At 44.5% G+C, this 27,608-nt stretch overlaps 1 protein-coding gene across 1 annotated transcript in view; it reads left to right on the top strand.

The window, feature by feature from the left end:
* Nucleotides 1-27,608, top strand: part of LOC144784696 (1-aminocyclopropane-1-carboxylate synthase-like protein 1) — a 90,276-nt gene that overhangs the window by 10,602 nt on the left and 52,066 nt on the right. Inside the window, exons 6-7 of the mRNA XM_078663647.1 lie at nt 7,654-7,751; nt 24,496-24,573. Coding sequence (XP_078519773.1) covers nt 7,654-7,751; nt 24,496-24,573 — 176 coding nt within the window. The remainder of the gene's footprint in view (nt 1-7,653; nt 7,752-24,495; nt 24,574-27,608) is intronic.

The raw sequence follows: 27,608 nt of genomic DNA, 5'->3' as shown, positions 1-27,608 counted from the left end.
CCGGGATCTGGACGAAAACAACTGACAGGGATTGAGGAGAGACGGGGGCGGCATGTGGCCAATTTGTTCAAAAGAGAAGAAAGGGTAAGCTAGAGCAGTGCAGGGTGCGCAGAGTATACGTGCTGGAGAGAGACTCAGTGCTCAAGGTGCTGGTCGGGGTGAGGGGGGCTGGAGATGTGGTGACAGAGGGGAAAGGGTGGGTGAAGGAGCGCGAGCTAGTGCTGGAGAGAGTGGCAGGAGGGGGAATAGAGGTGTTGGAGATGTGGAAGAGAGAAAAAACAGCAAGCTTCTCCTGGATGACGGGCGTGGGAGGGGGCGGTGCTGGAGGATGGGGGGAGGTAATCGAAGAACAGTGTGAGAGAAAAAAAAAAGTAAGTGCAAAAAAATTGAGAGGAGAAAATTCCATTACCGGAGAAAGGAAAGGCTACAGTCTGAACCCGTGCTCAAGGGGGGTAGGGAGGGGGTCAGTGGTGAAGGGGAAAGGGATATTGAAGTCGGTGCCGGGGAGGGTGAGAGATAGGCGGGAGCAAGATCGGCGGAGTCGGGTTCAACGTTACAGCTGGTTGTGGGCAGAGAGTTGCTGGAGAGCGTGGCAGGAGGGGGAATAGAGGTGTTGGAGATGTGGAAGAGAGAAAAAACAGCAAGCTACTCCTGGATGACTGGCGTGGGAGGGGGGCGGTGCTGGAGGATGGGGGGAGGTAATCGAAGAACAGGGCGAGAGAGAAAAAAATCAAAGTAAGTGCAAAAAAATTGAGAGGAGAAAATGCCATTACCGGAGAAAGGAAAGGCTACAGTCTGAACCCGTGCTCAAGGGGGGTGGGGAGGGGGTCAGTGGTGAAGGGGAAAGGGAGATTGAAGTCAGTGCCGGGGAGGGTGAGAGATAGGCGGGAGCAAGATCGACAGCAGAGTCGGGTTCAACGTTACAGCTGGTTGTGGGCAGAGAATGGAGAGTGCGTCCGGGGAGGGGGATCGGTAGCGAGGGCTGAGGAGCAAGAGGGGTGAGAACCAGCGGTGAGGGGCAGAGTGATCCAGTGCTGGCAGATGAAACAAGACGGAGGGCATTGCTGTGGGGAGGGGGGAGTAGAAATGAGACACAGCGGGAGGGGGCGGAGCGGGGAGAGCGGCATGAGGGTGTGAAGCAGCAGGGGCCTTTGAAGTGAAGTTAAGCTTCACTTCAAAGGTGTGGGAGGAGTGCTGCTGGTGATTGACTGGCGATTTGATGTGCACGCGCATTTTAGGTCAATGCGCTTGCGCATTGACCTAAAAGCGCACGGGCACAGCATCAAATCGCCAGTCTAGGTAAAGCTTATTTAAGCCCCTATATATCTCGCTCCCGCTCAATGTGCCTGCGCATTGAGATAGGTCGCTCGACCTAAAAATGTTGGACCTTTTTACGAAGGAGACTGGGTAGCCCCTGTATGATGGCCATTCTGGTGCAAGCGAGACAAAACTGAATATTCTTGGCAGCAGGAGCTTTATTTTTTACGTCCTTAAGATACAGCCAGAGAGGATTTACTCTAGTTTTGGATGAGTGTTAATTAGCCAATGACCTCTGGCCGCATAGCACTCATTAGCACGGTCGACTAAGGTTCCCACCTATTAAGTGGAAAACACTTACACTACCTTGAAACAAACATGGCTCTACTGCGCCTGATTTGAGCTAGACTACTGTATAGTAAAGGCATTGCAAGCCCATGCTTAGAATTGTCTCAGCCACTAGTGGTACACTTGGTTGTGGCGGCCGCTCTTTTCGAGTGGTAGCCGCAAAACTGTGGAACTCTCTTCCTGCTGAAATTCGAGCATTGGAAGACCTATTCCAGTTCAGACGTGCTATTAAAACCGTTCTTTTTAATAAAAATCTTTGATTCTGCGGCTTTTTTGCAATGTTGTGTTTACCTTCTCTGGGCAGCAGGACGCCCCTTGGCTGGGGCAGCTGTGCGCGGTACAAAAGCAGCTAACATAACATAACATTTAGCACATCCATGCCTACTAAGCACAGCTTTGTGCACATCCCGAACTACTATACCTCTGCTGGCTTTCGCAGTATATGGGCTGGAACAGATTGGCCTTAGTAGCTGGTCAGTCTAAACTATGTGCATCCACAACTACACTGGAGTCCAACCCAATGCTCTCCATCTTGCAAGAACCTAAGCTGCTTAATCAGCTTTTCAAATTCAATCTTTAATAACTGGGAAATCTGTTTGTTCGCTGGAGCGCTAGTTATTATTATTATTATTATTATTATTACATTTGTTGAGCACGCAGCTACCCGGAGGTTTCCCGGCGCTAGTGAGCAAACAGAGGGTGAAATGAGCTGAAAAGGGTTAAGCAACAGATTTAGGAATTAAAAAGCCAGGTCTTGATTCCCCTGCGAAACTTAAGGTAACAGATTTCAGATCGCAGGGGTTGAGGCAGAGAGTTCCAGAGAGAAGGTGCTAAGAATGCAAACGAGCGACCGCCCATTTTGGCTTTATTGAAGCGCTGGATCTGAAACTTATTTTGCGTGGAGGATCTCCGTGTGCGAGAGGGGACATAGTGCTGTACCAGAGAGGATAGATATTTCGGGGCTTTGCCAGTTTTGATATGATGCATTATACAAAGAGCTCTGAATTTCACTGCACTCAATGCGCAGCCAGTGCAGATTGCGCAGATGGAAGGAGACCGAGGACCTGGCGGGCAGATTACAGATAAGACGAGCTGCCATATTCTGAACCACCTGTAGTTTCTTGGTGACCTCCTTGCATGCACCCAGAAGAAGGATGTTCCCATAGTCCAGCCGTGATGTAACAAGGGCTTGGACTACAGTCCTCAGGGTGTCTACTGGAAGCATCCACGTGATTTTTCTCAGCCACCTGATGATGGTAATACAGGTGGCTGAGACTTTTACCACATGGTGCTTCATTGACAACTGGTTGTCAAAGAGGACCCCCAAGTTGCGAGCTATTACTGAAGGGGTGGGAATAGGGCCCATCTGCTGAGGCCAATGTTGCGGGCCCCAGAGCGATCAAGTCAAGCATTTAAAAATCAAGACAGCTTTTACTGCTGGGCATATTTTTGTATGGTAGGCTAAAGGCCAGTCTGCAGGAGGTGTCCTCATTTTTCAAGAAGAGCGCAAAGGATTTGTTAGTTATATACGCCTTAGGTCAAGTGGTGATAGAGAGCGGAGCGCTTAATGTGCGTCTAAAATAAAATATGAATTTTGATATATGCAGTGCTGTACGCAGACTGGGGCGATGTCATCAATTAGTGGGAGTAGGGTGATCCATTAAAATTTCTTGCACTGTATCTATCACACCCCCTAGAGCTTACAGGCGGCTATGATTGCACCAAAGCAGAATATGAATTCAGTGTAACTGTTAGAAATAGGATTTATGGTTGGCTAGGGTATGCACCTCAGCCACGCAGAACCCACCACTCTAGTCAGGGTAAGGCAGTTACACACTCATAACTCCTACTAAGCCCCTTGGTAGCTTCGTAGAGCAGTCAGGCTTATTCCAGAGGCAATGTGTAAAGCGTTTGTGCAACACACACACCAGTGACGCACGGCACACCACAAAAAGGTACTCCACACAAAGTTATATAAAAATATCCTTTGTATTGTACAGAATTTAAGACCATAATTACCTAATCGCCATGTAGTTCCTAGGAATTCCCAGGACCTACTCGTTTTGGATGACCTAAACTGAGGGTTTGGTGTCCCAGCTGCTTCCGGACACCCCCACAGGATATTCCGGTCACCCCCACAGGATATCCCGGACACCCCCACAGGATATGTCAGCCATAAGACCAGCTAGCTCTACAGTGCTACTACTACCCTGTAGCTTACAGTGGTGTAGGTAGTTTTTGGCAACCACTGAACATGACAACCTTGATTCCTCAGGAATCGTGGAAAACAGTACAGTACTTTTCGCTCAGTCACTCGTGCTCACTTATTCACAGAAAATACACAGGGTGGCGATTAGGACGTTTCAATAAGTATTTATTGTTCCAGCGTCAGTCTTTTGTAAAACATATTTGCTGCGACAATCTGGAGACAGAAGTGTAAAGTGTACGAAAGAGATTGCAAGTAATAGTATAGTAAATAGTAGATACATTTCTACCATAGTGCTAATAAGATGAACATAAGCAGTTCTGATAAAAACAGTAGCACTTGCATATTCCTAAAATGCGTGCCCAAAGTAATTTGGCTAAATGTACCTAGATTAGATCTGTATGTGTTGTGTGTGTGTGTGTGTGTGTGTATATGTATATGTGTGTATATATATATGTATGTATGTATATATATATATATATATATATATATACGAGTGTGTGTGTGTGTGTATAGCCAAAAAACACCTAGGGAAGAACCAACCCCCTAAACCTGATGGTAAAGAACGAAGGACCCTGTCTCTGCTTTGAGGATGACAACCTGCAAGGGATGTCCGACCTCTGTGTGTCAAAGATTCAGTATGCAGGATCCCGTGTCAGCTTGGAAGGAATTCTCCTCTGATTTGTAGGGGGAATAATAGTCTTATGTACTAGAGTTGTCACTCCAGAGTTTCTTCTAGAATCGATTTGTTTAGAAAGCAATCATAAATGTTTTTCCCAACAAGTGTGATCATGCACAGCGGGCTGTTGGTCAATGATGAAAAAAGTGGTGACCCTTATACAGAATAATTATACCGTGCCTGAGTACATCAGGTACAGGGATTATGATAAACTATTAAGAGCCTGGTGTCGAAGAGACAGGAGCAAGCTACTAGGTAAAAGGTCACCTGTTCAGAATCGTTATTGTCGTGTGGATGGGACAACGTATGTAAAAGGGGGCATACATGACAGGACTATCCCAAAAGACATGACCACTGTGCCACTAGGCACGTCATGGCGTCACATTGATCACAAATCTCCTTGCCACCCAGGCAATTGTCATAATATTACAAATTAGTGCAATCAAGTAAACATAGGTTGCACAGGGTATCCTCTCATGGTAAGGCATAAAAGGACCTATACCTGGTATAATGCAATGAAGCATGTAAGGGAACATGAGCATGAATCAGCCCTATTGTCCCTGCCTGAGCGTGCAAAACACCACTACAATATGCGACATCGCATCAGGGCATAAGAAAGGCAGCAGTTAGGTTCGGCATAACACACACCATGCCAACATCACCCAATATAACAGGTGGGTCACCAATCGCCAGATTCTCATGATCGTGTAGGTATTCCATAGATGTAGTGTGCTTGCGCTTTCCTTACATGATATCCTATGGCCGGCACCAACCATAGGTTATAGGCAAGCTTCCACCCCATCAACATGAATTTCGGTAATTCCTTCTGCCACAAAGTGGGGGCCTCCTTCGATGTCTTACCCTGTTCTCCACAAGATACCATACACCCAGTATGCAGGCACGATCTGGGTGTGTGGCGCACACACGCCCTACTGCCTCCGACAAGGAGACCTCGCTGGGTTCCCCCTCTAGCCAGAACTCACCAGAGGGGGCTGCCCGCAAACACGAGATGCGGCTCCCGTCACCCGGTACTCGCTGGCCATCAGCGCATGAAGGAGTCTATGCTGGAGACCTCCTCTGCTCCCAAGCGGCCTCGCCGGCGGCCGCGGGACGGCAGTACGTAGACCTGGCGCGGCTGCAAGGTTCCGGTTCATGGATCGTCCCCTCATAGTTGGCCTTTGAATAGGGACGGGGTGGCAATGTGCAGTTGTTCTCCTTCGGTCGCTTTTCTAGTTTGGCTGCTCATTTGCCAGGCAACACCTGGACTGCTGCGGCGCCCGCTACGCTGGCGAGCGACTACTCTTGCCTTTCCCTGGTCTCTCGCACTACAGCGGGTAGGGGCTCAGCCTTGAACTCTGGCCCACGGTGGTGCAGCAGGCAGCGCCCCTAGCGAGTAGCACCCGGGGAGTGCAAGATAGCCTTTTCAGTGGTGAGAACACACAGCAGTCAGAATCTTATGTGTAAATTATATTGACTAGTGTCATTACTAAGTCAGGAAAACACTGGAAGTTAAACTGTAACCAACAAGCATAGATATAAATATAGAGTTTTGCAGCGTGAATCTTTCTGGATTCACTATGCTGTGCATTATTCCACGGTCTATGTGACTTACCAGTTACATGCAGTGACTCTATAAAAAGCATGATGTTATATTGAGGTGATATATGCTGACTTTTGTATTTTGCCATTGCTACAAATGCTTCTGTTTGTTATTCCCTGTAGCTTTTGAAGTTATTTGAAAGGTGAATAAAAAAGTAGCTAGTGACCCTACAGACGATCCTTTAATTGTTGGGTACTATATGACCTGAGTACATGAGCCGAATTTATAAAATTAATTGAACCTATGAGGGTTTAAATTTTCTATCTGTTTTTCAAAATGAGGCCCACGTGCAACTTCAAAAATCTGGGACCTGTTCAGGAGTGTAAAGGTTACATGTAGATGTGCCAATCAGGCCCAGTTATTCTAATGTTTAAAATCCGTTGCAAATACCTTACTAATTTGCATCCAAAAATATTTTGGGTAGACTGCCCTAATGTTGCATATGGACAACCTGGACATTCACTTCTATTCATACAAGAGAAAGAGAACGCGTCATCTTAAGTGCTGTAAATCTGCTCAATAATGTCTCGCACGACTGTGCATTCTTCAAGCAAAGCGAACAGGCATCACTACTAATAAACTCTCCGTAGTCCGTTAATCTGAGTTTACTCTTTGCTCCCTTGCAGTTTGCTAGTTTCCCTAAGGAGCTCTGGGTCGTGTTGGATTTTCAAATAGAAGATGGTAAACTACTGAAGCTTTTTATTTGAGACTTATTCGATGTGTGTAGAAATAGGAACACTTGGATGTTCGAACTCTCTGGGGCGGAGTCACAAACATTTCGTAGTACGGAAAGTAGTACTGCTGTGGTACCAGTTGATATGCTCTTACAAGCCTTTGTGATTCATACTGAGACGTCCAACTCTTGATTACTAAGAGTGCACAATTCTTTCTGTTTCTACTAACTGAACACTAATACTATCTGTATGTTCAAAGTTCGTTTTGTTGCTGATTTAACATTTTTAAAAGTACGTGAAAGTGTCCTATAGGAAGACTCTTTAACACATTCTCACATACCATTGTGAATCAGTCCCTTAGATTTCCAAATATGGCATTTGGAAACTGGGAACGCAATATAGTGTTTTATTGTTTCCTTGATGTCTTACACATCAATGTTCACCTGAAGAGCAGGATCAGTTTGCCATAAGTGCTTTATGAGATTTTGACACACGGACAGACTGCATGCCCACTCATTGTCGACTTGACTTTGCCTCCACTCTTTCGGGTCATGTCCAAATCATTCATAGCTTAAAAACTGCACGCCAGAATTAACGTTAACTCGTGGAGAAGCCATTTCTGCTGTTTGCAAACGCCATTCGGAGTAAGAGGTAAACAACTTCCCTTTAATTGGGCACAGTATAGATTTTCTGAATCAACTTTCAGTTGATTTGCTTCTAATAAATTATAGCATTTTTAGATAATGTTATAGCTGTCACTTCTGAAAAAGGTCTACTTAGGTACTTCAGTGCATGTGTTCAAGTTATTGTTTCTTACATTGTTTAATAGGGAGTCAAATATGCTATATTTCTTAATATTAACCAGTTTCTTTTTCTTCTGTGTTTTTAGATGGCTACCTCATTCCAACTCCATATTATGGAAGTGTAAATGCGCAAACGGAACTTTATGGTAGAATACAACCTGTCCATGTACCCTTATTCAGTGAGGTAAGAGTTGTTTGACATGCAAGCCTAGAATAAAAATTGAGAAATGAAAAGGAGAAGAGAAAATAATCCACCAGGGCTGATCATGTTTTCAACTGACAAACTAATATGTATATGTAAGTGTCTCTGAGTATGGCTAAGTGTGTGGAAGAATGTTTGTACTACTTCAACGTGTTTGAAAAATACAACATCCACGACATGATGTTGACGTATTTCAAGGCTAACACAGTCGAGCTGCAAGTTTTTCAGGATGCAAAGCTGTTGCATGTTCTTGTTGAGATCCTATATACATATAGTTTCAGAAAAACTGCTCTATTACTCAAAATTATGGTCAAACAGCAGAATTAGTTGTCTTTGGGAGCAGGTGTAGTATGATAAAATAAAAATATTTGTGGATAATAGCACAAAGCTTACTTCTTTATCTAGGAAAGCACCTGGAGTTAGTGAGGTGCAATGTTTTTCAAAAGTCTCTTTGGACCTCTCAAAGATTTTGACTTGTTGGTTAGACTCTAGAATTTTCCTACCTACTCTGTTATATCCATCACCTTTAATTAAAAAATGTGTTCTTGGTATGTTTTGGGGCGCCTTTATTTCTTTGCAAATCTTTCTGCATTGCAGGATCTTCATTGATTGTCCTAAACCAGGAATGTTCCTGCCTGCGTGCCAGGACCCTGGAATACTTCTCTTATTTTATAAAGTAAAATAATCCGAACCCATTCACTTGTTTCACATGCACAGGCTCCACCTCTTACCATACATTGCACTGGTCTCTCAATACCTTTGGTCTTTTTCACACCATTTTTTTTGTAGGCTTTCATCTTGAGATGGCGTACTGGCAGTCTTTGTTTCATGTCTTAAACACGCTTGAAGCTTCCCCCCCAGCTAATAAACCAGCTGAAATCCTCGATGTTTTTAGAAGATTTTATCAAGATCTGTATAAGGAAACACTGGATATTGACGGTCCAGGTATAAATTGGCCGGAAAGTGGTGTTAAACTCACATCCATCGAAAGGGAAACCCTAGAACAGGATATTACCATGGACGAAATGTTAGAAGCATTACAAGATCTAGCAGCGGGCAAGGCAGCAGGGCCAGATGCTATACCCCTGGAGGTATATAAACATCTAAAAAAAGAAACGTCACCTCTTCTTCTCAATTTATTCAATGGGGTTATCAATACAGGAGTTATACCTGAGTCGTGGACCAAAACTAATATTGTGGTATTCCACAAGAAAGGTAAACCGGAACAGATCCCAGGCTCCTACAGGCCAATATCGTTAATAAACAGCGATAATAAATTATATGCAAAAATTATGGCTACACGTCTGGGGAGGATTATTGGGACTCTAGTATCTCCCTGGCAGCATGGTTTTGTTCCAGGCAGGGGTACAACTGACCATATAAAAAGAGCTATCACATTATTCGACATCCATGCTGCCGGCGAAGGGGGGGCCGCAATGGTCCTCCTTGACGCTGAAAAAGCCTTCGACCGGGTTAGGTGGAGCTTTTTGTGGAGAGTGATGGGAGATAGAGGATTTGGTCCTAGATTCTTACAGGCAATTCAGGCCATGTATTTTAATCCCACTGCAAGTATTCAGCTTATGGGCGAGAGTTCAGGACAGATTCAGATAACAAGGGGCACGAGACAAGGGTGTCCATGCTCACCTATTCTCTTTGCGCTGTATATAGACCCCCTAATAACCCTTATAATGAATAATAATAAAATCAAGCCAATCACTATCAATGGATTTCACACGAAAGTCCTTGCATATGCGGACGACCTAGCTATAACTACCACGGACCCTGACAGCGCCATGAGTGAAATAGTTAGTATCACCTCCAACTTTGGGAACTTATCTGGATATCGCCTAAATGTGGCAAAAACGCAAGTATTATGCTCTCGAAATATAGTCAAGCGCGATGATAGATATGTTGATTCAGTAGTGTATCTGGGAATAATAATTAATGCTCATCCTAGAGATATTATTAAAGACAACTTCACACCGCTATTGGCAAAAATGAAACAAGATCTAAAAAGGATAGATACGCTCCGTTTATCAATAATAGGCAGGGCCAACGTTATTAAAATGACAATGTTCCCGAAAATTTTATATAAATTCAGGTCCATTCCATACAAGATAGATGACACATTGATTAAGGAAATGGAGGCAGTTTTTATGAATTTCGTTTGGCAATATGGCAAAGTGAGGAGATCAAGCAAACTTATGTCCCTTCCGCAGGAAAGGGGTGGGCTGGGAATACCAAATCTGAGGTTTTATAATTGGTCCTGCTTGCTTACAGATATGGCTTTACTATTCTTTCCTAATGATACTACGCATATTCAGGGAGATATCCCCTCTTTCTTCCAGCTGGCCCTGGGGAGGGAAGCGCATGGGGTATTGCTAAGGAGATATGATAAACGCTTTTTCAAGGTTTCAGGTTATAAAATATTGGAAGACGCCTGGGGGCTATGGTCTTCTGTACAGAAAAATCAAGGGATCCCAAGGTACAATCAATATACTCTAATCTGGAATTCAGGGCTATTCCCGCATCTAAGTAGCGATGGTTCATGGAGACATTGGGAAAAACAGGGAATAACTACATTAGGCCAAGTAATGATTAAGGATGTATGTAGGCCCCTAGAACTTCTGAGGTCACGCTATTCGCTTCAAGGGTGCCAAGAGTTTAAATATATACAGCTGGTTAATACAATAAAAGCAAAAAGACCCTGTATAAATATATCCAAAAGATGTGCATTACTAGATTATATGAAGGGAGGTGGCCTCAAAATCAGGGAAATATACAGGCTATTTTTGGAAGTATCCCCTGATGACATGGTTAAGACAGACAGCCTGGGCCTCAAAACTAGGGGATCCGGATATCGATCTGGATAAAGCCCTATTAATGGATAAAAGATTTCTGCGATCCTCAAATTTAAGAGCACAGCATTTTAAGACGCTTTTTAACTTATACTACACACCGGCGAAATTATTTGATTGGGGTAAGAGGGTGGATAACAATTGCCCTAGGTGTGGGAACGGCCCAGCCGATGTTGTACATATGTTTTCGAGCTGTGAGAAATTAGGTTCCATCAAGAGGGAAATTGCAGTCTTTTTAGAGGGGTTGCTAGATGTCAAAATAGACCTATCCCGACACTTTTAATAATTGGTTGTGATGCTAAACTAGTTTTAACTACAGAGTGTGAGGCGCTTATTTTTATAGCAGTAGCGGTCTTGAGAATTTTAATCGCTGCCGCTTGGAAAGATGCCGAGGCCCCAACTTTTCAAATGTGGATTTGCAGGATGCTAGGGATCCATAATATCGAGTCAGAACTGTATGCTTTAAAGGGAGTTAAATCTAGGGAAATGGGGACACGTGTTTGGGCGCCAGTGGCCACGTGGCGGTTGTCAAGATCGGCGGCCTCATAAATGCTTGTGAAGCTCTCCCAATCGCTCCATGTTTCACGATTATCGCTCTTTTAATCTGTCTTTTATATGTAACATCCTCTTTTCCGGATATTTTAAGCTCCTATTGCTCCTATTGTCTGTATATATATATTTATAAGTTTATTTATATATATCCATCCCCTGTTTTTTTGCACATGTCATGTTTTGATGTATATTAAATTGTCATGAACTTTCAATAAAAAAAAATAAAAAAAAGAAGCTTTCCCCTTCATTTTCTGTCACCCAAAAGGAATTTTCTTCTTGGATACCTTCACTTTTTGTAAAGTGTCCCTCTTTGGGAACATGAATTCTGCCTCTGACCCACGTTCTGTGTGTGCGCGCTTACCCTTCGCATATTCAATCAAGGAATGCAAATTTTTTCAGAAGATGACAAAAAGAGCATTTAAGGCTGTGAAACAAGCCAGATGATCTGTGGGCGGAGGAAGAATCACAAGTCAGACAGAAAAGGTGAACCTTCTAAGTGTGTGTACTCTCTAGATAGGGATTTCCAAAGAGGGAGATCCTTAAAGCAATAGAGGGACTGCCACAGTCTCGCGATCACTGGGCAACGTCATATGTCTCATTGTTGAAATACCGCTCGTTACTGACATGTCGACGGTCAGCTTAGCAGCCAGAGTAATGCCAATGTTGCAGAGGACAAATCCAAAAAAACCTCCATAATTCAAAGTCAACTGATGTTAAAGAACTTACTGGTGATGTCAAGCCACACAACGTTGTAGCTTTTGAGGTCGAGGCCCTCTTTTAAAAAGATTTAGGTATTTACCATTTGGAAAGCTCAACATTGAGGCTGCCAACAGCATCTGGTTTTTGCCACCTTCCTTTAGGATGCCTTTTCTTCTTTATCGGTGTTACCTCTGCCATCTAGGAAGGTAATTTCTGCATTCAATACTCCTCAGGTACTACTTATACCCTTGGACGCTCAGTCAAGATCAGCAATGGTTTAGGCGTGCTTCTTTATCACCCATTTGGAAAATGCTATTTCCAAATCATCCCTAGCTGGACTCCCGAATTGTTCCATCTCACCTGTTGTACTCTCTCTCTTAGGTATGAGAAACTCCCCCATCCAGTCATCATTCGCCAGACTTGTCCTAGAAGTCTTAACACAACTAAATCTATAGACTCGCCTGCAAAATAATCACCTAGAGCAGCGTTTCCCCAAACTGTGGTCCGCGGACCCTCAGGCGTCCGTGAGACATTCCCAGGGGTCCGCAGGAGGAACATGTTGAGAGAGTGCGCTAAACATCTGTGTGAAGAGGTCTGTCAGTCTCTCTAGTGGTGGAACAAAGCTAGGGCATTTAGCACAGAATGCTACCTGACGAGTCAATAAACAAGTGGACGAGAAGCAGCTTGCACACTCCACCCCTACCCTTGAAAACTGAGACCCGATCTTTGCCAGGGAAACACTGGAAGACAGTTCGAAATTTAACCAATTTTGGTGTGCGAGTCACGTGGGCTAACCTTGCCCAGCGGCAACATGGCAGATGAACAGCACCAGGTGAAAACACCGCATTAGACTTCCGGCCTTTGTGCTGTGGCCAGGATGAGTAACGTTGTTTATCTGACCGACCAGTCACAGCTACCATAATAGACCCTGAAGTAAGCGCAGATGTTAAGTGCAGATTGCGAGCTGCCGTCCAGTGTGATCATTTCTGTCAGGTCTCCCCTGCAGGTCCCTGTGTGCTGTGGTGTATGTTGCCGTGTGACGTCTGCTTTAAAACCGCTGCCTTTCTTCCAAAATCGTTGCTGCGGCGCTAGCGTCGTGCACGGGAAAAGGTTGGCCTCATTTGATATGCACTATAAAGGCCTCGCAACTATGTGATGCACCGACGGATCGGGGTTTTATCAGTGATGTCGGGGATAGGATAAATGGGTCGCCGTGCAGGTAAACACTGGTGCAGCTCTTAAAATCCTTGCACCCTGTGTAATATCTCCTTTTACATCTTTAAACCAAGGTGAAAGCAAAGTGGCAGTCGTTGTCACATTAGGGAAGTCAGGAGCTTTATTTTGTTTTAATGTTGTGTACGGACGGAAGCTGCTGCTTGTTAAAGGTATTCTGGCCATTCAGTGTAGGGCTCTGCCAAAGATTACATTCTTAATGGAAAACTGCAGGTGAGCTCCTTCGTCCGTATGAATTGTAATTAAAACCATCGTTTCCCAAGTTGAGGGCACTGCCTGTTTCACTGGAGAATGGTTGCATCTTGCTGTCCTTTGCCCATAGTTTGTGCAGTGTCTGCAGGGGATTTATAAATCGACTTAAGCAGTGCACAGACCTCAGGACTCTAGGTACAATGAGGTCTTTATGAGTACAGCAATGTAAGATTGAAAAAAAAAGAGAAACAAGCATTTACAATGCAACGGTTTTGCTTTTGTAAAAGTTGGAGCTTTTGTTATTGCTTTTGACAAATTTTCTTATATATGTTGTTATAGAAATCTAGTGAGTAAAAGGCATGTGGTGTGCCCACATCTAACTGGGTCCATCAGCAGCAGTGTTTCACTGGGATAGCGGTGCCTGCTCGCCCTTAGCTGATCGTAGGCACGCATCTGCACATAATGTTGACCGTGCACACCGGGCAGCGTCCCCTGCCTGATTCCAACAAACGATCCTCTCGAGTGCGGGGGCTGAGACTACAGGGCTGTAGGGTGCACCCTTAAACCGGTCCCGCAAGCAGCAGCAGTAGCCCCCTGCCATGTATAACCTCCCACGTACGGCGGGGAGGGGAGGGCCAGAGTGAGAAGAGTACCAGTGACAAAGGTTCTACGTGTAATTCGTGGCAAATTTCATGTTAGCTCATATGATGGCTACAATCACTGACATAAATAAACATCTCCCCCGCTACTGCAGAAATTGTGCAAGTAACTTGTAATGTTCTCATGTATCAGTATGTTCCTATTGTGAAGTGCTGACACCTTCGGGTAAAGAAAACGCATAAATTAAAATTTAAAATGAAATAATTAACACAAAGTCAGTGTCCCGAGGTGGGCTCGAACCGCCAACCATTGCGTTAACAGACGAACGTGTTAACTGATAACGCTAACTGAGAAGCGTTAGCATGCCTACGAAAGATCAGTCCAAAGACAAGGGATGTTGAGCTGAGGCCGAGCCTCGAGATGAATTCCCAGTTCAAAACCTGTCATAATTAAATTGTACCTGCAATTACAGCAGGGGCCTGCACATGCGAGCATCAATAGCATTAGCATGCCGTGATTAGTCACTGTTGTTGTAGGCAAGCAGGCAACACATTTAAAATTCTGAGCGGTATGACCCCGAGGCCGCATCGACGCACAGCATGCGCTCGACCACTGAGCTACCTCCCCCCCGTCCAACGTGTCGCGGGGAAAGAGAAATGTTGCCATATTCAAAACATAAAACAATGGACCAGGCTCAAGATGAGGCTAGCGCTGCTAAAGATACATAATCCTGGATATCCAACATACACATACGCACAAGTGCCCCCTATCATTCCTCCCCCCCCCCTCTGCCCCCCCCCCTCGAGGATCAGAACCCGGACGGGCCCGAGGAAGCCAGCCCACGCCCACCCCCTAGCAAGCGCCTGACAGAGGGAGCACGAACCCCAGCAATCAATGGCAGACTAAGGCGAACTTGAGCCGACACCCGCCCCAGGCAGGCAGCGGTTCAGCCCGGGGCAACCAGGCCCGCGGGCTGTCAACAGGACCCACAGAAGGTAAGGGGGGTGCTAGGGGGTAGCGGCGGAAGACCGCAAGCACGATAAGTGCACCACAGGCCCCGCAGCGAGTCATGAAAGGAGAACACACTCCGGAAAAGGAGCCGTCCGCCCCGGCACGCCGCTACACCCGGCCCGGGACACGCCGCAGCCCCCACCTAAGTCTGACATCAGGGGGGGGGGGCCTGAACCGCAACGAGGACCCGTCCGCCACCTCCAGGCCAGAAACAACGAGGGAAAATCTCCAGGGCACAGCAATAATCCCCCCTGGACTCGTGAACGCAAGACCCTGAGCGGCACACAGCACCCTGGCCCACAACCCCCCGAACACAGGCCTAACAGCACGCTGCAAAGATAAAGGGCGAGGGGACCCGACAGAAGAAGGCCGGCCGCACACGGGACGCAAACTGCAAGGGGGGGTGGCACAAGGACCGCGAGAGACAGGCACAAGGAAGATACAAACAGAAACGAGGCAAAACCTAACAAGTCAGGTCCCGGGCCGTGCTGTGATTGGCTGACGTCACTGGGGTGTCCCGGGCCTGCAGCCAATCACAGCGCGGCCCGGGACAAAGGGGCGGGACTTAAAAAAAGCCCGAGAAACGCCCCCGAATCGCGTTTTCCCCGAAAAAGCGTGATTGACAGCCTCTGTCTCCCAATGGCTAGCCTCCATTTATGGAGCTAGCCAATGAGAGACAGAGGCGGGTCATCGATCGCACATACAACTCAAAAGGTTTTTTAGCGCATGCGCACTATGTGCGCACTTGCAGGCAAAACCTAAAAAGTGTGAAAGGTAAACAATTGGATTCAACAAATCCGGTAAGGTGAAGCGAGTAAAGATAACCATGTTGCAGTTAATCATTATTAGGCAAAAATACTGTAAGGCGGAGATGCATGGCATAGCACCTGATACCTACCGTTACGTTTGTCAATATAAAACCCAGTAGTAGGAACTAATATTGGGCAGGTCTTAAGAAACAGTATGATCAGGCATTACGGGCAAACTACCCCATAACCATTATCGTTCAGTCGCCTTCTAAAAACACCTCTACTTTCAGTCCTATCCGTCATTTCCATATTATTAAACATTTCCAGTCTGCGTGTTCCCTTTGCCTAAAATATTTTTTAAAGTCATTGTAAACCATGTCGTTCCCGTTTATAATGTACGTACTTTACTTAATCTAGCATTCCTTAAGAGTGTTTGATTTCTCTAGGATGTTATGTTACAGTATGTTTGCCTTGATGACATAGAACCCAAACACAGCAGATATGGTTAAGCAACATGACTTGCCCACAAGTCTAAGGGGCACAGCCTGCTTGAACATTAGGGAACACAGCAATGTATCTGTAGCATTTTCTCCATCGCATAAACGGACGTAATTTACCATCGTTATTTCCGGTATAAAATGTTACTGTAATATGCCTTATTAGTTCAATTCTTTTTTCTCTACTGTCACCCAAACTGAAAAAGAACCACAGTTGTTTTTGCTTAGTTTTGCACCAGTGCACTGTTAAAGTGATAAACTTCAAAGTTCATATGTGCCGCTTGCAATTAAAAGGGGTGCCCTGCTCGGTCCCCACAAAAAAGTGATGACGCCAGAGCAACAAAGGTAAAGCTCGAGAAGTTGTGAAAACAGCACGAGGGCAAGAAATGGATAGCGCTCAAAGGCCCTTACGAGTACAACTACACTATTAAGCAGGCTGCACATTCCTCAAGCCGGAAGAAGTGGCCTCGGAGAACCTGTCTAACAAGGTGGGAGAGGGGCCTGGAGGGGGAGGCGCGTTTACAAAGCGTAGGTGAACAAGTCGTAATGGAACACTGTATTTTAGATTTAAAAAATGTAGTGAATCAAATACTACGGCCACCGACAGCTCACACCGGAACTCCCCTTCTGTCAACAGGTGCCTCGCGGAAGTGCGGGCCTGCTGTGCAGGAATAGGAATGGCAGCAACACTCTGCCAGGTCGCACTGGCGCGACCTGTGCCGTTGGAGAGGCGCTCCCCCTAAAGAAGAAGTGGCATCGTTGGCTTAAAAAAGTCAGAATGAGGCACCTGCTAAAATTAAGTACTATAGGCGTGCAATGCAGATGCAAGCCCCGAACACTGTCCACAGCGGGGCTTCGGGCTGGTGCTACCGGCAGGGGACAGTGGGGTCAGTGTAAGGCCTGTCGTGTTGTGGGCTAGAGAGACACCTGGCAGAGTCAACAAGCCGCAGGCAGGCACCTCTCTCGGCGGAGCCAGGGCAGCAATCTTCCAACTAAGCGAGCACGGTTTCCCTCTCTAGAACAGCTCCCAAACTGCTCCTCCCCGAAGCCCTAGTTCTCCCGGGCTGAGCTCGCCCTCCTCCCGGTCTCACCTGTACGGCACTGTTCAGGAAGCAGCTGTTCTGGCCCGGCTCGTTCAGGAGCCCCTTGGTAGGCGCGAGGGACAGGATGCTCCCGGGCTGGTACGTCTTGCCCAGGTTGCTCCCCCCGGGCCTCCGGAAGAACCTCACCCACGCCATTCTCCTATCTTCCAGGAAAAGTCTTAGTCAGGTGCGCTACCCGCCGTCGCCTGCCGACATGTCGCGTGCCGAGGTCTCGCGTACCACGGTCTCCACCGCGTGCCTTCTATGGTGCCCCTGGGGCTGTAGCGCTACTGTTCCCGCACAAGCTTCTGCCCCGGTGTTCGTTGGCGGCTGTCAGGCAGTGTTCTACTGTCAACACGGCCGGGGGCAGTAGCCAATCGCCGCCGGTGGGCGGGGAACTCCTTGACCACGCCTTTGGAGACGGCCTGCTCCTCTCAGCTGTGCTGAAAACAAACCGCGGTAGATGCCCACTGGGCGAAACGGGATTCAGACGTAGAAAATAGACATTTACAGAAGGCGGCCCAACCCCCGCTTACTAATAGAGTCTGTGGCGACCATCTCCAAACCAGGAAATACGTATTTTAAAAAAAAAAACATTGTTTGTATGGATTTTTTTCAAACATGAATTACATAGGCAAGCATTTTATTAAAACATTTATATAATGTGACACCCAGTTTGTGGCACTAGTTAAATTTTATGACCAAATATAAATACATTAAATTTTTATTTTGATAATGTCCGCTAAATTATAAAGATAACTGTATGGCTGTCCATGGAAACAATCATCAACAAGGCACTATTACTCCAATTTAATGGGGCTGCTTCGCAAGGCTCAGCAGCAAATGCTATCTTTATACAATGGACGCCACTCTTGTCAGCTGTCCCAGTGCCGAGTACGACATTCCTTTTTTCGGTCTATTTACCTTGGTCTCGTTTCACGCTGCAGTTCACGCGCTAGACAGGTTCAGTTTCTCTTTGCCTTAGTTAGAGGAACAAGACCGTGTTCTTTCTGCTGTCTTACATAAGCGGTGTTTGCGTAGCGCTCTATTTGGCAAGGTTCCATTGTTTTGGGTCATGTAATCTGACGGGGTTAGTTTGATTCCATTTTTTAAATTCTTTTATTATAATTTGCTGCCTAGAGGCCAATTTTGGGGAGCATGTATTGGCAATTCCAACAGTCTGGCTTATCATTGAAGGACCTCTTCAGTCGCTGGTGAGTTTAGGCACTAAATGCGGCATTATAAATGTGCCCAGGCACTCATCCTTTCATTAATTCATTCACTCACTATTTATTATATTCGCCCATTTACCATAAGCAATAAAACACTTATAAAATCTGAACAACCATGTGCCAGATAATTAAGAAGACTAAAACTAGAAAAGGAACATGCAGCCTAAACGTTATGTTTTGCCAGCCTGTTGTACACATTGTACAGATGTTTTAAAGTTCCAACATAGGACTTTAGGTTTAGAGGCAAAGTGTTGGCCATCTTAGAATGATACAAATAAACAGTGGTACAATATGGGCAATTCCATACAGGCACAAGGAAGAGATACAAACAGAAACGAGGCAAAACTTAACAAGTCAGGTCCCGGGCCGTGCTGTGATTGGCTGACGTCACGGGGTGTCCCGGGCCGGCAGCCAATCACAGCGCGAGAAACGCCCCCGAATCGCGTTTTCCCCGAGAAAGCGTGATTGACAGCCTCTGTCTCCCAATGGCTACCCTCCATTTATGGAGCTAGCCAATGAGAGACAGAGGCGGGTCATCGATCCGACATAGAACTCGAGAGGTTTTTTAGCGCATGCGCACTACGTGCTCACTTGCAGGCAAAACCTAAAAATGAGTGGCGCAGAAGGGCACAAAAAACGAGTGGAACAGAAGGCAAAAGGGGCACAAAAATGAGTGGCAGAGAGGCAAAATACAGAATACAGAAATATAGGGGCAGCTAAGAACAGAAGGCAGAACGGGCAGAGAGGCACGGGGGCAGCGAGGGGAACAGAAGGGAAAACCGGGCAGAGACACGGGGCAGTGAGGGGTACAGAAGGAAAGACCGGGCAGAGAGAGCACGGGGACAGCAAGGGGAACAGAGGGAAGAAAAAGGGGCACGGACCCCGTACAGGCAGCGGGAGAAGACAGACAACAGCAGACACAGCAATGAAAGTACAGGCAATACAATAAAAGCAATAAAGTGTTGAAAGGCACATGTGTATAAGTTACTGTTACTTGGCAGGCAGGTAAAAATAGATGCAGCCAGGATCAGCAGTAGGATTTTCGTGCTGCTGTCTGATTGCTCACTTTCCACAAACCCTTGGGTGAATTATGTTTCCTGTCAAGCTTCCATATTCAGACATATCAAGCTCTTATTCTGTGTAGCCTTTGCAGTTTGTTGTTGGACGGGGCAGTGGGCATCCTAACAGGAGTGGGTCATGTCAGGTGCCACGCGAGGCCTCTCTGAAATATGCCTTAACTGCACTGCTCATCCCTTGGTGGTAAAATGTTGTTCTTCTGTCTGTGACTAAAGATTAGGTCTAACAGGGGTTTATGGTAATTGGCATAGCATTGTTCCATGATCTCGCTGACAATATGCCTCCTGTGCAGATACCTTCCTGCCATCCCTTGCACTTCCATGATGAACTCCTAATATAGACCTTGAATTTGCTCTGTACACTGGACTCATCACTTTGTGCACTATCTTGTTAGAATTTTCACAATATTCGTTGCTCCTTGGGGCATGTGTTTATTATAAAATGCTTCATAATTGTATAATATTTTAGACCTTCCTAAACTGAATAGGTAAAAATGCTATAATTCACAATCGTTCAACCTGTTTCTGTAAGGAAGGGGTCACCACTCCAAGGCTCTGGAATGATAATGTAGAGGTGCTGCTATGGCTGAGAGCAGGAGACTTGTACCACTAAATAATACACTGCTGTATGCATACATGTCCATGCCAATAGACCCAATTCAGGCTGTCTCCCTCTTGAAATTGCCTCTGCTTCAAAAGGCGTTTTTAAAAAGAAATTTAAATTGTACAAACTGCTTGGGGGTCCCCGGCTTCCAGTAGGGATTCAGTGTGGGTCCTCAGGAATCAAAAGTTTGGGAACCACTGACATGGAGGCTACATCACCACCTTTCATTATGTGTTTTTATTGGGAGTGGCGGAAGACCATATAGAGGTTGAGGTCCCTCAGGCCACAGTGTCTACATTATGGAGACATTACACTCTTGATCTGCTCATCGGTCCTGTTGCCTTTGGTCCTATGCTTTGCAGAACTTCCGGAGAAGTTTCTCGCCCAAGTCACAACAAATGGTAACCCAGAGACTGCTGAATTGCAGACCTTCTCATAAGTATCTAATATACTTACACGAGAACCTAAATAGGACTCCGGTTGTAAACCTGGTAGTCCGGAAGAAACACATCCCTGCTCCAGGAATCTTGGTACAGCCTCACCGGCAGATCAAATGTATTGATACAGTAGACCATTGCTGCAGCCATCGATCTGCAACAATGGCATTCAAGACAGCTAGCACAACTACTATAGTAGGGAACTTTATGACGGAGCCTTATGTGAATCCCTGGTAACTTGGCATAGGAGCTCCCAAGTGATTGGAGACAATTACACTCTGACTTTATCTCCTGTACCCTCTGGTGGGAGGGAGACTCTTCAAACAACTCCTTCAATAATCTCTCCGAAGCCTACACTCAAACATCCGCTCTAGTTAATTTGGATGAAATTGAGCAAAAGCATCCAATAGAACCATTTCCTCCCCCTCAAAGAGGAAAAGGCATCTATTTAAGATTTTTTGGTGCCCATAAAAAGGCCCCACCCCAAGACTTCATATGAAGTCTGGGCCTGAGACTAAGCAACTACTGTATCAAGAGACCGAATTTGAGGATTTTGGCTCTGCACCTAATATGCTCTACTTCCACATTCCAGTGGTGAAGAAGCACATGGAATTCCTGAGTTTCACCGTAGGCGAATCCCTTACCAGTATACTGTTCTTCCCTCCAGTCTGGAATATGCGCCTCAGACCTGTTTCAAAGTGCAGGTCTGTGTTAGCAGCTCGTCTCCACAAACAAAACCAAGATTAATATCCTTTACGTGCTAGATCATCCTATATGGTTGATCTAGCATTAAAGAGAAGGTGTGAGAAGTTCAACACCGCTACAGCGCATTTAAATTGACTGGCCGTTTGTATCCATCACCTGAAAACAAAGTAGACCTCTGTACAAATACTCCACTATCTAGGTGCCATGTTAAACACAGAGCACCAAAAAGTGTATCCTCTGAAAGAGAAAGTATCTACCATTTAAAAGAAAAAAAAACCCTGTTACTGATGTTCAGATTTCAGTCTTTTTGGGGCCATTGTTCTCATAGATCTTCCTTGTACACATGCATTACTTCACATGTAGCCCTTGAAACAATGCGTAGAAGATTAGTGATCTCCTCCAGACCCATTACAATACCTGTGAAGAAAGATTCCTAAGTCTCTAGACCAACTCTAGAAGCAGATTTCCAGCTGGTCCTTGACACTATTTAAAGACCTTGATAGGTCAGTTAAACTTGACATTTCCTGGTTTAATCAGATGATTTACATTAAAATGAACTTCATTCCTCAACTTTTGTATTCCTCTCAAATTTTGTTTCCTGGAAGAATCACTAAATCACTCCCCTTTACCTGGGGAGATTAAAATCCTTCAAGTCTAGAAATCTTTAAGGGAAAATAAAAGGGAGGCTCGGCTTTTTTCTATATCAAGAGATTTATCGTGAGATGTTTACAAGCTGCTCAACAAACACCTTTGACCTTCTGTCCCCCTGTAACAAATGATGGGTTGAAGTAGCAGCTTAGTTTTCTTCAAAACCTGTTTTTATGCTTATGGTGGCTTCCCCCAAATGAAACAAGAAAAACATTATATTAAAGTAGAATCGCAGTGAAATATTGGAATGCAGTGGTTAGGAGAGGGGAGAGGTATAGCCAAGGACTGTCTTTGACTACATAAGTCAGATGCTTTTGTAGAGCGCACAATTCACCGTTAGGTCTCAGGGCGCTAACTGGATAGTGGTGTCTCTCGAGAGGACTACAGGAACAATGGCGACCTGTGATCTTTCCCCGAGGGGGATTGGCCTTTGCCATCAGGGCCTAACATTGACCACAAACCAAGGCTAACTCATTGGAGGCTGCTGGGCCGCCCTAGACACAATAACTTTGCACATACGACTGGGAGATTTGATGACGTATCTGGGATACCAGCTGCTGACTTTAAGGGAATATAACTGGCAAGCTAAGATGGAAACTGGATGTTTTTGACATTCATAGTAAGGTGAAAGGGACAAGGAGAGAATCTCATGGAGAAAAATGAGGAGCAGAGACGTGCACGCTTCATCAGTGTAATTAGTGTAGAAATGGTGGAAATGTCAGATAATACAGAGAGTAGCGAGGACTTCGGAGGAGAAACTGGAGAGGCTAACAAATAGTGACTGGAGTAGAAAGGGCAGGAAGCGATAAGTATCCCCTAAAGAAACTGAACCAAAATAAAAGACCGCTGCTGCTGTGGGGGAACCATGAAGCATTTCATGGTTCCCCCACAGGGGTTGGCACAGGGGTTACCACAGGGGTATAGGGGTTGGCCTAACGGCTATGGCGCTCGACCTCGGGCCTGGGGAACTTGGTTCGAGTCTCGGTAACGACGCCAAAAACTCCCTGTGATTCTGGGCAAATCACTTAATCTCCCCGTGCCTAAAAAAATTAAAGTGTGTCCTCATGTAACGTAACTGGTGCTATGTAAAGCGCTCTGATAACTGATTCGGTTCGGTTCTAGTTCGCGCTATATAAAAACTCTGCAAAAAAAAAAAAAAAGCATTCAAAACTTCCGTGATTGTTAGGTGACTGTAAGCCTTTATGTCTTGGATTCTAAAGTTAAACTTCTTGATAGTCTGCACAGGGGACAACTGAGGAGGGTTTGGGGAGTTCAGCAAAGATCTAACCTTACTCATTCCCTACAAACTAAATATGTATGGTACTGAGGGACCTACTGGGTTTGGAGAACAAGAGAATCCATCAAGTGGTGGTCAATGCCATCAGGCTGCTGCAAGAAAAGAAGAAAAATGTGGGAAGCGGAGGCGCTATGCTAGTCCATCTACATAAAGCAGAATGGTGGAGTAAAATTCTGCAGGCTACAGAGAGGGAAATGATGCTTGGTGAAGCCTGACTTCTATTTTTACCAGACCTCAACAATGGAAATCCCCTATAAAGAGATCAAACCTAGCCTGGCATTTAGAGGTGTTAGTGGGTTCAGTTGGTTTTCTTGTGAAGCTGAGAGTAAATATTTGTGTCAAGCAGTTTGTGTTCTTGCAAGTAGCCTCATACAAACCATTTGTAGACCACCTACCATACAACACCCAGATAATGTCATATACCACATGGTGTTTGGACACTTTTGCGGGCAACTAGACTAACCGCTTTTGTTTCTTTTTCCTTCCTCTGAGAGGGATGTATAAAGTGGACAGGCTTTTTTCTACTTTGGCACTGTTTTTAATCCATTCCCATCTCCCCTACCCCCTGGCTATTTGACACTCTGTTGTAGACCTGCAAGCTAATTTGATCAAGTATGGTTTATATTCTATTCCAAAACCAGAAAATTTTCTTTTTTCTTTCATACAGAGGGAGCATGATACTGTGATTAATATGCAATACTTGTATGACGAGCTGTTATGTTTGTTTAGATGTTATTTTAATAAAATGATTTTGATATCCTGTAAGTGTTTTATGTCGGATGTAATGTCATATTGACTAGTTAAAATGTTTTGCCAACTAGTCATTTTAATGCGGTGTTGTGTTTCTATTTACTCTGTTAGCAGATGTGTGCTGGGCTTATATGGGCACTACCGAATCATGAATGGTTATTGAATTACTTTTTGCTGTACTCGATTCTTATATTTTCATTAAAAGAAAAGTGACCTCAATATGTGTAGGTTGCAATATCTCTTGATGGAACCGGGGCACCTTCAGTCGTTCAGTAACCTTAGTGGTTGTTGTACTACTACTTCAGTTCAATTTAACCAATTGGTCTAACTAGCCCAGCTCAACGAATTGCAAAATTATATCCCAGTGACCTAGTAATCTGGTAACAATGCAAATGTGGTATTCTGGTCGGAATGGGGAATATGCTATTATAGAAGAATACATAAAGTGAGAATCTTTACCATAAATGACTAAGACTGGTTTATTTTTTGTTCTGTTTAATGCAGACATGTAACAATGGCGAAAACCCCTTTGAGTTAACCGTTGGTAAATTGGAAATGGCGATGCAGAGCGCGAAGGAGCAGGTAAAGTTTGAATAATAAAGTGTTTTATTCTGCCTGCAGATTCCATGCCCAGTAAAGCGACGGTGTCCTAATGGGTAACATTAATTTTCAAAGGTCTAAATGATGGAAAAACCTTCGAGTGACCATGACTATGAATGCACTGTATTAACAGAATCTAAAAACTGCTTGAATTCAAAGCTCCCAATTTTCCTTTAAAAAAAAAAAAAAGCTTGTTTATTTCGTATAAATACAGATCGAAAACTAAACGTTTCACTGTGGGTAATTAGATCTCCTTTTTGGAGTCTTTTTCTGTGCTAAATAAAGGTTCGATTTCCTTGTGAAAGTTAAATAGATACAGTTGTGCTAAGGCAATTATGACATTTTTAAGTGCGTGTCTTACTTCATTGTGTATGGCTATGAACATGTAGCAGATGAGGATTATTTTTTTCCACAAACTGAAAACGAAACCTCTACAAATACTAATAAAATAACAAAATAAATATGGATAAACCCAGATCGAAACATCAATAGCCTACTATCGGGAGCATTGTAGAAGGAACGCCTAACCTCAAAACAACATAGCACTGCATCAGTTATTGGCAGGTCGCTGCAGAACGAATACCTTTCTAAAGACCTTTTGGTATGCAAAGGGCAACAATGTTGGCACTTGAAATGCATTCACGTAGAATGTAATTGATTACAATAATCGTGGATAGATTCGTTCTACGTAGTGAGTAGCCTAAAAATTGAGAAAAAATAATTTAGTTGGGTTTTTGTAAGTTGATTGACAATATGCTATTTTTATGCCAAATTTCTAAACCACAATACCAAATTTACCAGTTAACGTAATTTAATCAGATCTGAGAAGCAAACTATTCTGAAAAACGTTTGCTTTCAAAAGTTAACCTGGGCTTTTAGAGTCATACTAGTAATTGAATATTATAAATACCTTTCATTAATTCTATTTTGAGTGTTTGGCCGATCGCCTGAGTTTTGTTACTGAGGTGGTATCATTTCCACCACTTATGCTTCTTAAACCTAGTAGGTGAAGCTACAGTACTCTAACATGCATGGATGCCAAGAAACTGGCAATACTATTCTCCCATTATGGACTGAAGATGTAGCCTTCATCACCATCTGAGTACTTACTAGGGGCAAAAGCATTTTACAAAACAACAAAAATGTATTAAAATCGTCCAGAATAACACAATAAAGGCAACAGTATTTAATCAGATATAAAAACAAATCCAACTAATCTATTTTAAATGCTCATGTATAAAAAGGTGGCTGAGACTAAAACTGGAAGAGTTTTGGAGGTTGGAGCGTGGTCTTAATTGAAACTGTTTTTTCTTGCAATGTTAAAGGCCAGTTCATTGTGACTTTATGTTCAGCTTTTTCGTATTCCCAACTCAAGGGAAACATTTAATTGGGATTGGTGACTAAATCTGAGCTTGTGCAGCTTTAAGATTGTAATATAGAGGTTACATATGATTTATTGACATTTGTGGTGTCCTTTGTACAACCTCGCACAATGTTTTTTTTTGTGTGTCATCAATGTTTTTATTTTCCCCTGGTCGGTGTGAAGGTATGAAACCTTGCTTTGGTCCCAACTTCAAATTATTATGAACGAGTGGACCTCTCATTATATTCTTCTCGATGTTTGCAGCTGTTGGGCAGAAACCCTGATCTCTGTATAGTAATGCTCGTATTGGTCCTCCGAAGGGTATGGTTGGTTGGCTTAATTGAAAAAGCAAACCAAATCATTCCTACCATTGGACGCTCGATGGTCAGAATCGCCCAGCATGAAAAGGCCAAACAAATATTGTACTGTACATTATCTGCACGTTTGGTGTATTATGCATACTAAGCTATACTGCAGAAAGTGCAAAATCTTTCAAATTATCCCGTCATGCCGATTTTGAGGGACTAGATGGAGCTGTAGGCAAGAATTAAATCCCAACTTGTGTGTTGTACTTTTAAAGGATTAAAACTACAATAAACAATTTATCTTCCCTCCTCCCTTCGTAGTTTTGGAAAAGCAGAATTTCTCAGAACTAAGGAAAATTTCCTTTGGATAAGGAAATTCAATCTACAACTCAAAGTGCAGTTGTGGAATAGCCGGATCTTTATGAAATTCTAAAAGATAGCCATGCTTCCTAAGCATAAAGAATTCCACAGCTTGGCAGCTGTCACCAGGAGTGCTCAGACCCCTAATGGACCCTCTGGAGCAATATCAGATGACCATTGGCTGATCCCAGGCTCCAGGAGGGAAGATGAGGTTGAAATTTGTCACTCATAATGCGAACAGTGCAGTGAAAGCCCCCGAAGGCAAGGCACATAGCTGTAAACCATACTCGCCTGCCTTTAGGAATCCAATGAAAGACCCTAAGTGTTTCAGAGGCTGAGTAATGTTAAGTGTGGTAAAGGCTTACCGAGCTGCAGCCTTTTGGATCAAATGTAAGCAGTGTCATAAAGTAACAGTAGATCCCAAGAACAGAGAATTGCAATAATAGAGCTGATTTAGGGTGGTAACCCCAACAACCAATGATCTGGTCTGTGCTGGGAGAAAGGCCAGGATCTTGTGTTGCACTATCATACAGTTGATGCAAATGGAAGAGACCTTGCTCACCTGCTTAGGTAGGGTTAAGTCTTAGTCCATTCGAACCGCCATATCTGGGACCTCTGAAGCTGGGGTAGGGGAAACCCCCCTGTATAGAACAAAACCCAGATGGTAAGGAATTGTGCGTTTTTTCCACTTGGTATTTTAAGATGGGGGGGTATTTCTGTTGTGACCATCACCCTCCAGGCCATCTACAACAAATCCCTATAGCCGCATCTTTGGTAAGCTTGGAAGAAGGCCACTTCCTAAATAATCTTCTGCTGACACGACGGTTTCAAGTAATTGTGTGACCTTGCTGTCACACTTCCCCATCAAACGTCAGTGAATAAACAGATTTCTTTTTGTGGAATCTTAATTCCATTTTGGACGCTGTCCAATCTTCTTTCAGGCCTTCTCACAGCATAGGGACTACATTGGTCTTGGTACTTGAGGATTC

This window comes from Lissotriton helveticus, chromosome 10 (assembly GCF_964261635.1).
Source record: "Lissotriton helveticus chromosome 10, aLisHel1.1, whole genome shotgun sequence".
Lineage (NCBI taxonomy): Eukaryota > Metazoa > Chordata > Amphibia > Caudata > Salamandridae > Lissotriton > Lissotriton helveticus.
This window is presented reverse-complemented; position numbering and strand designations above follow the sequence as displayed.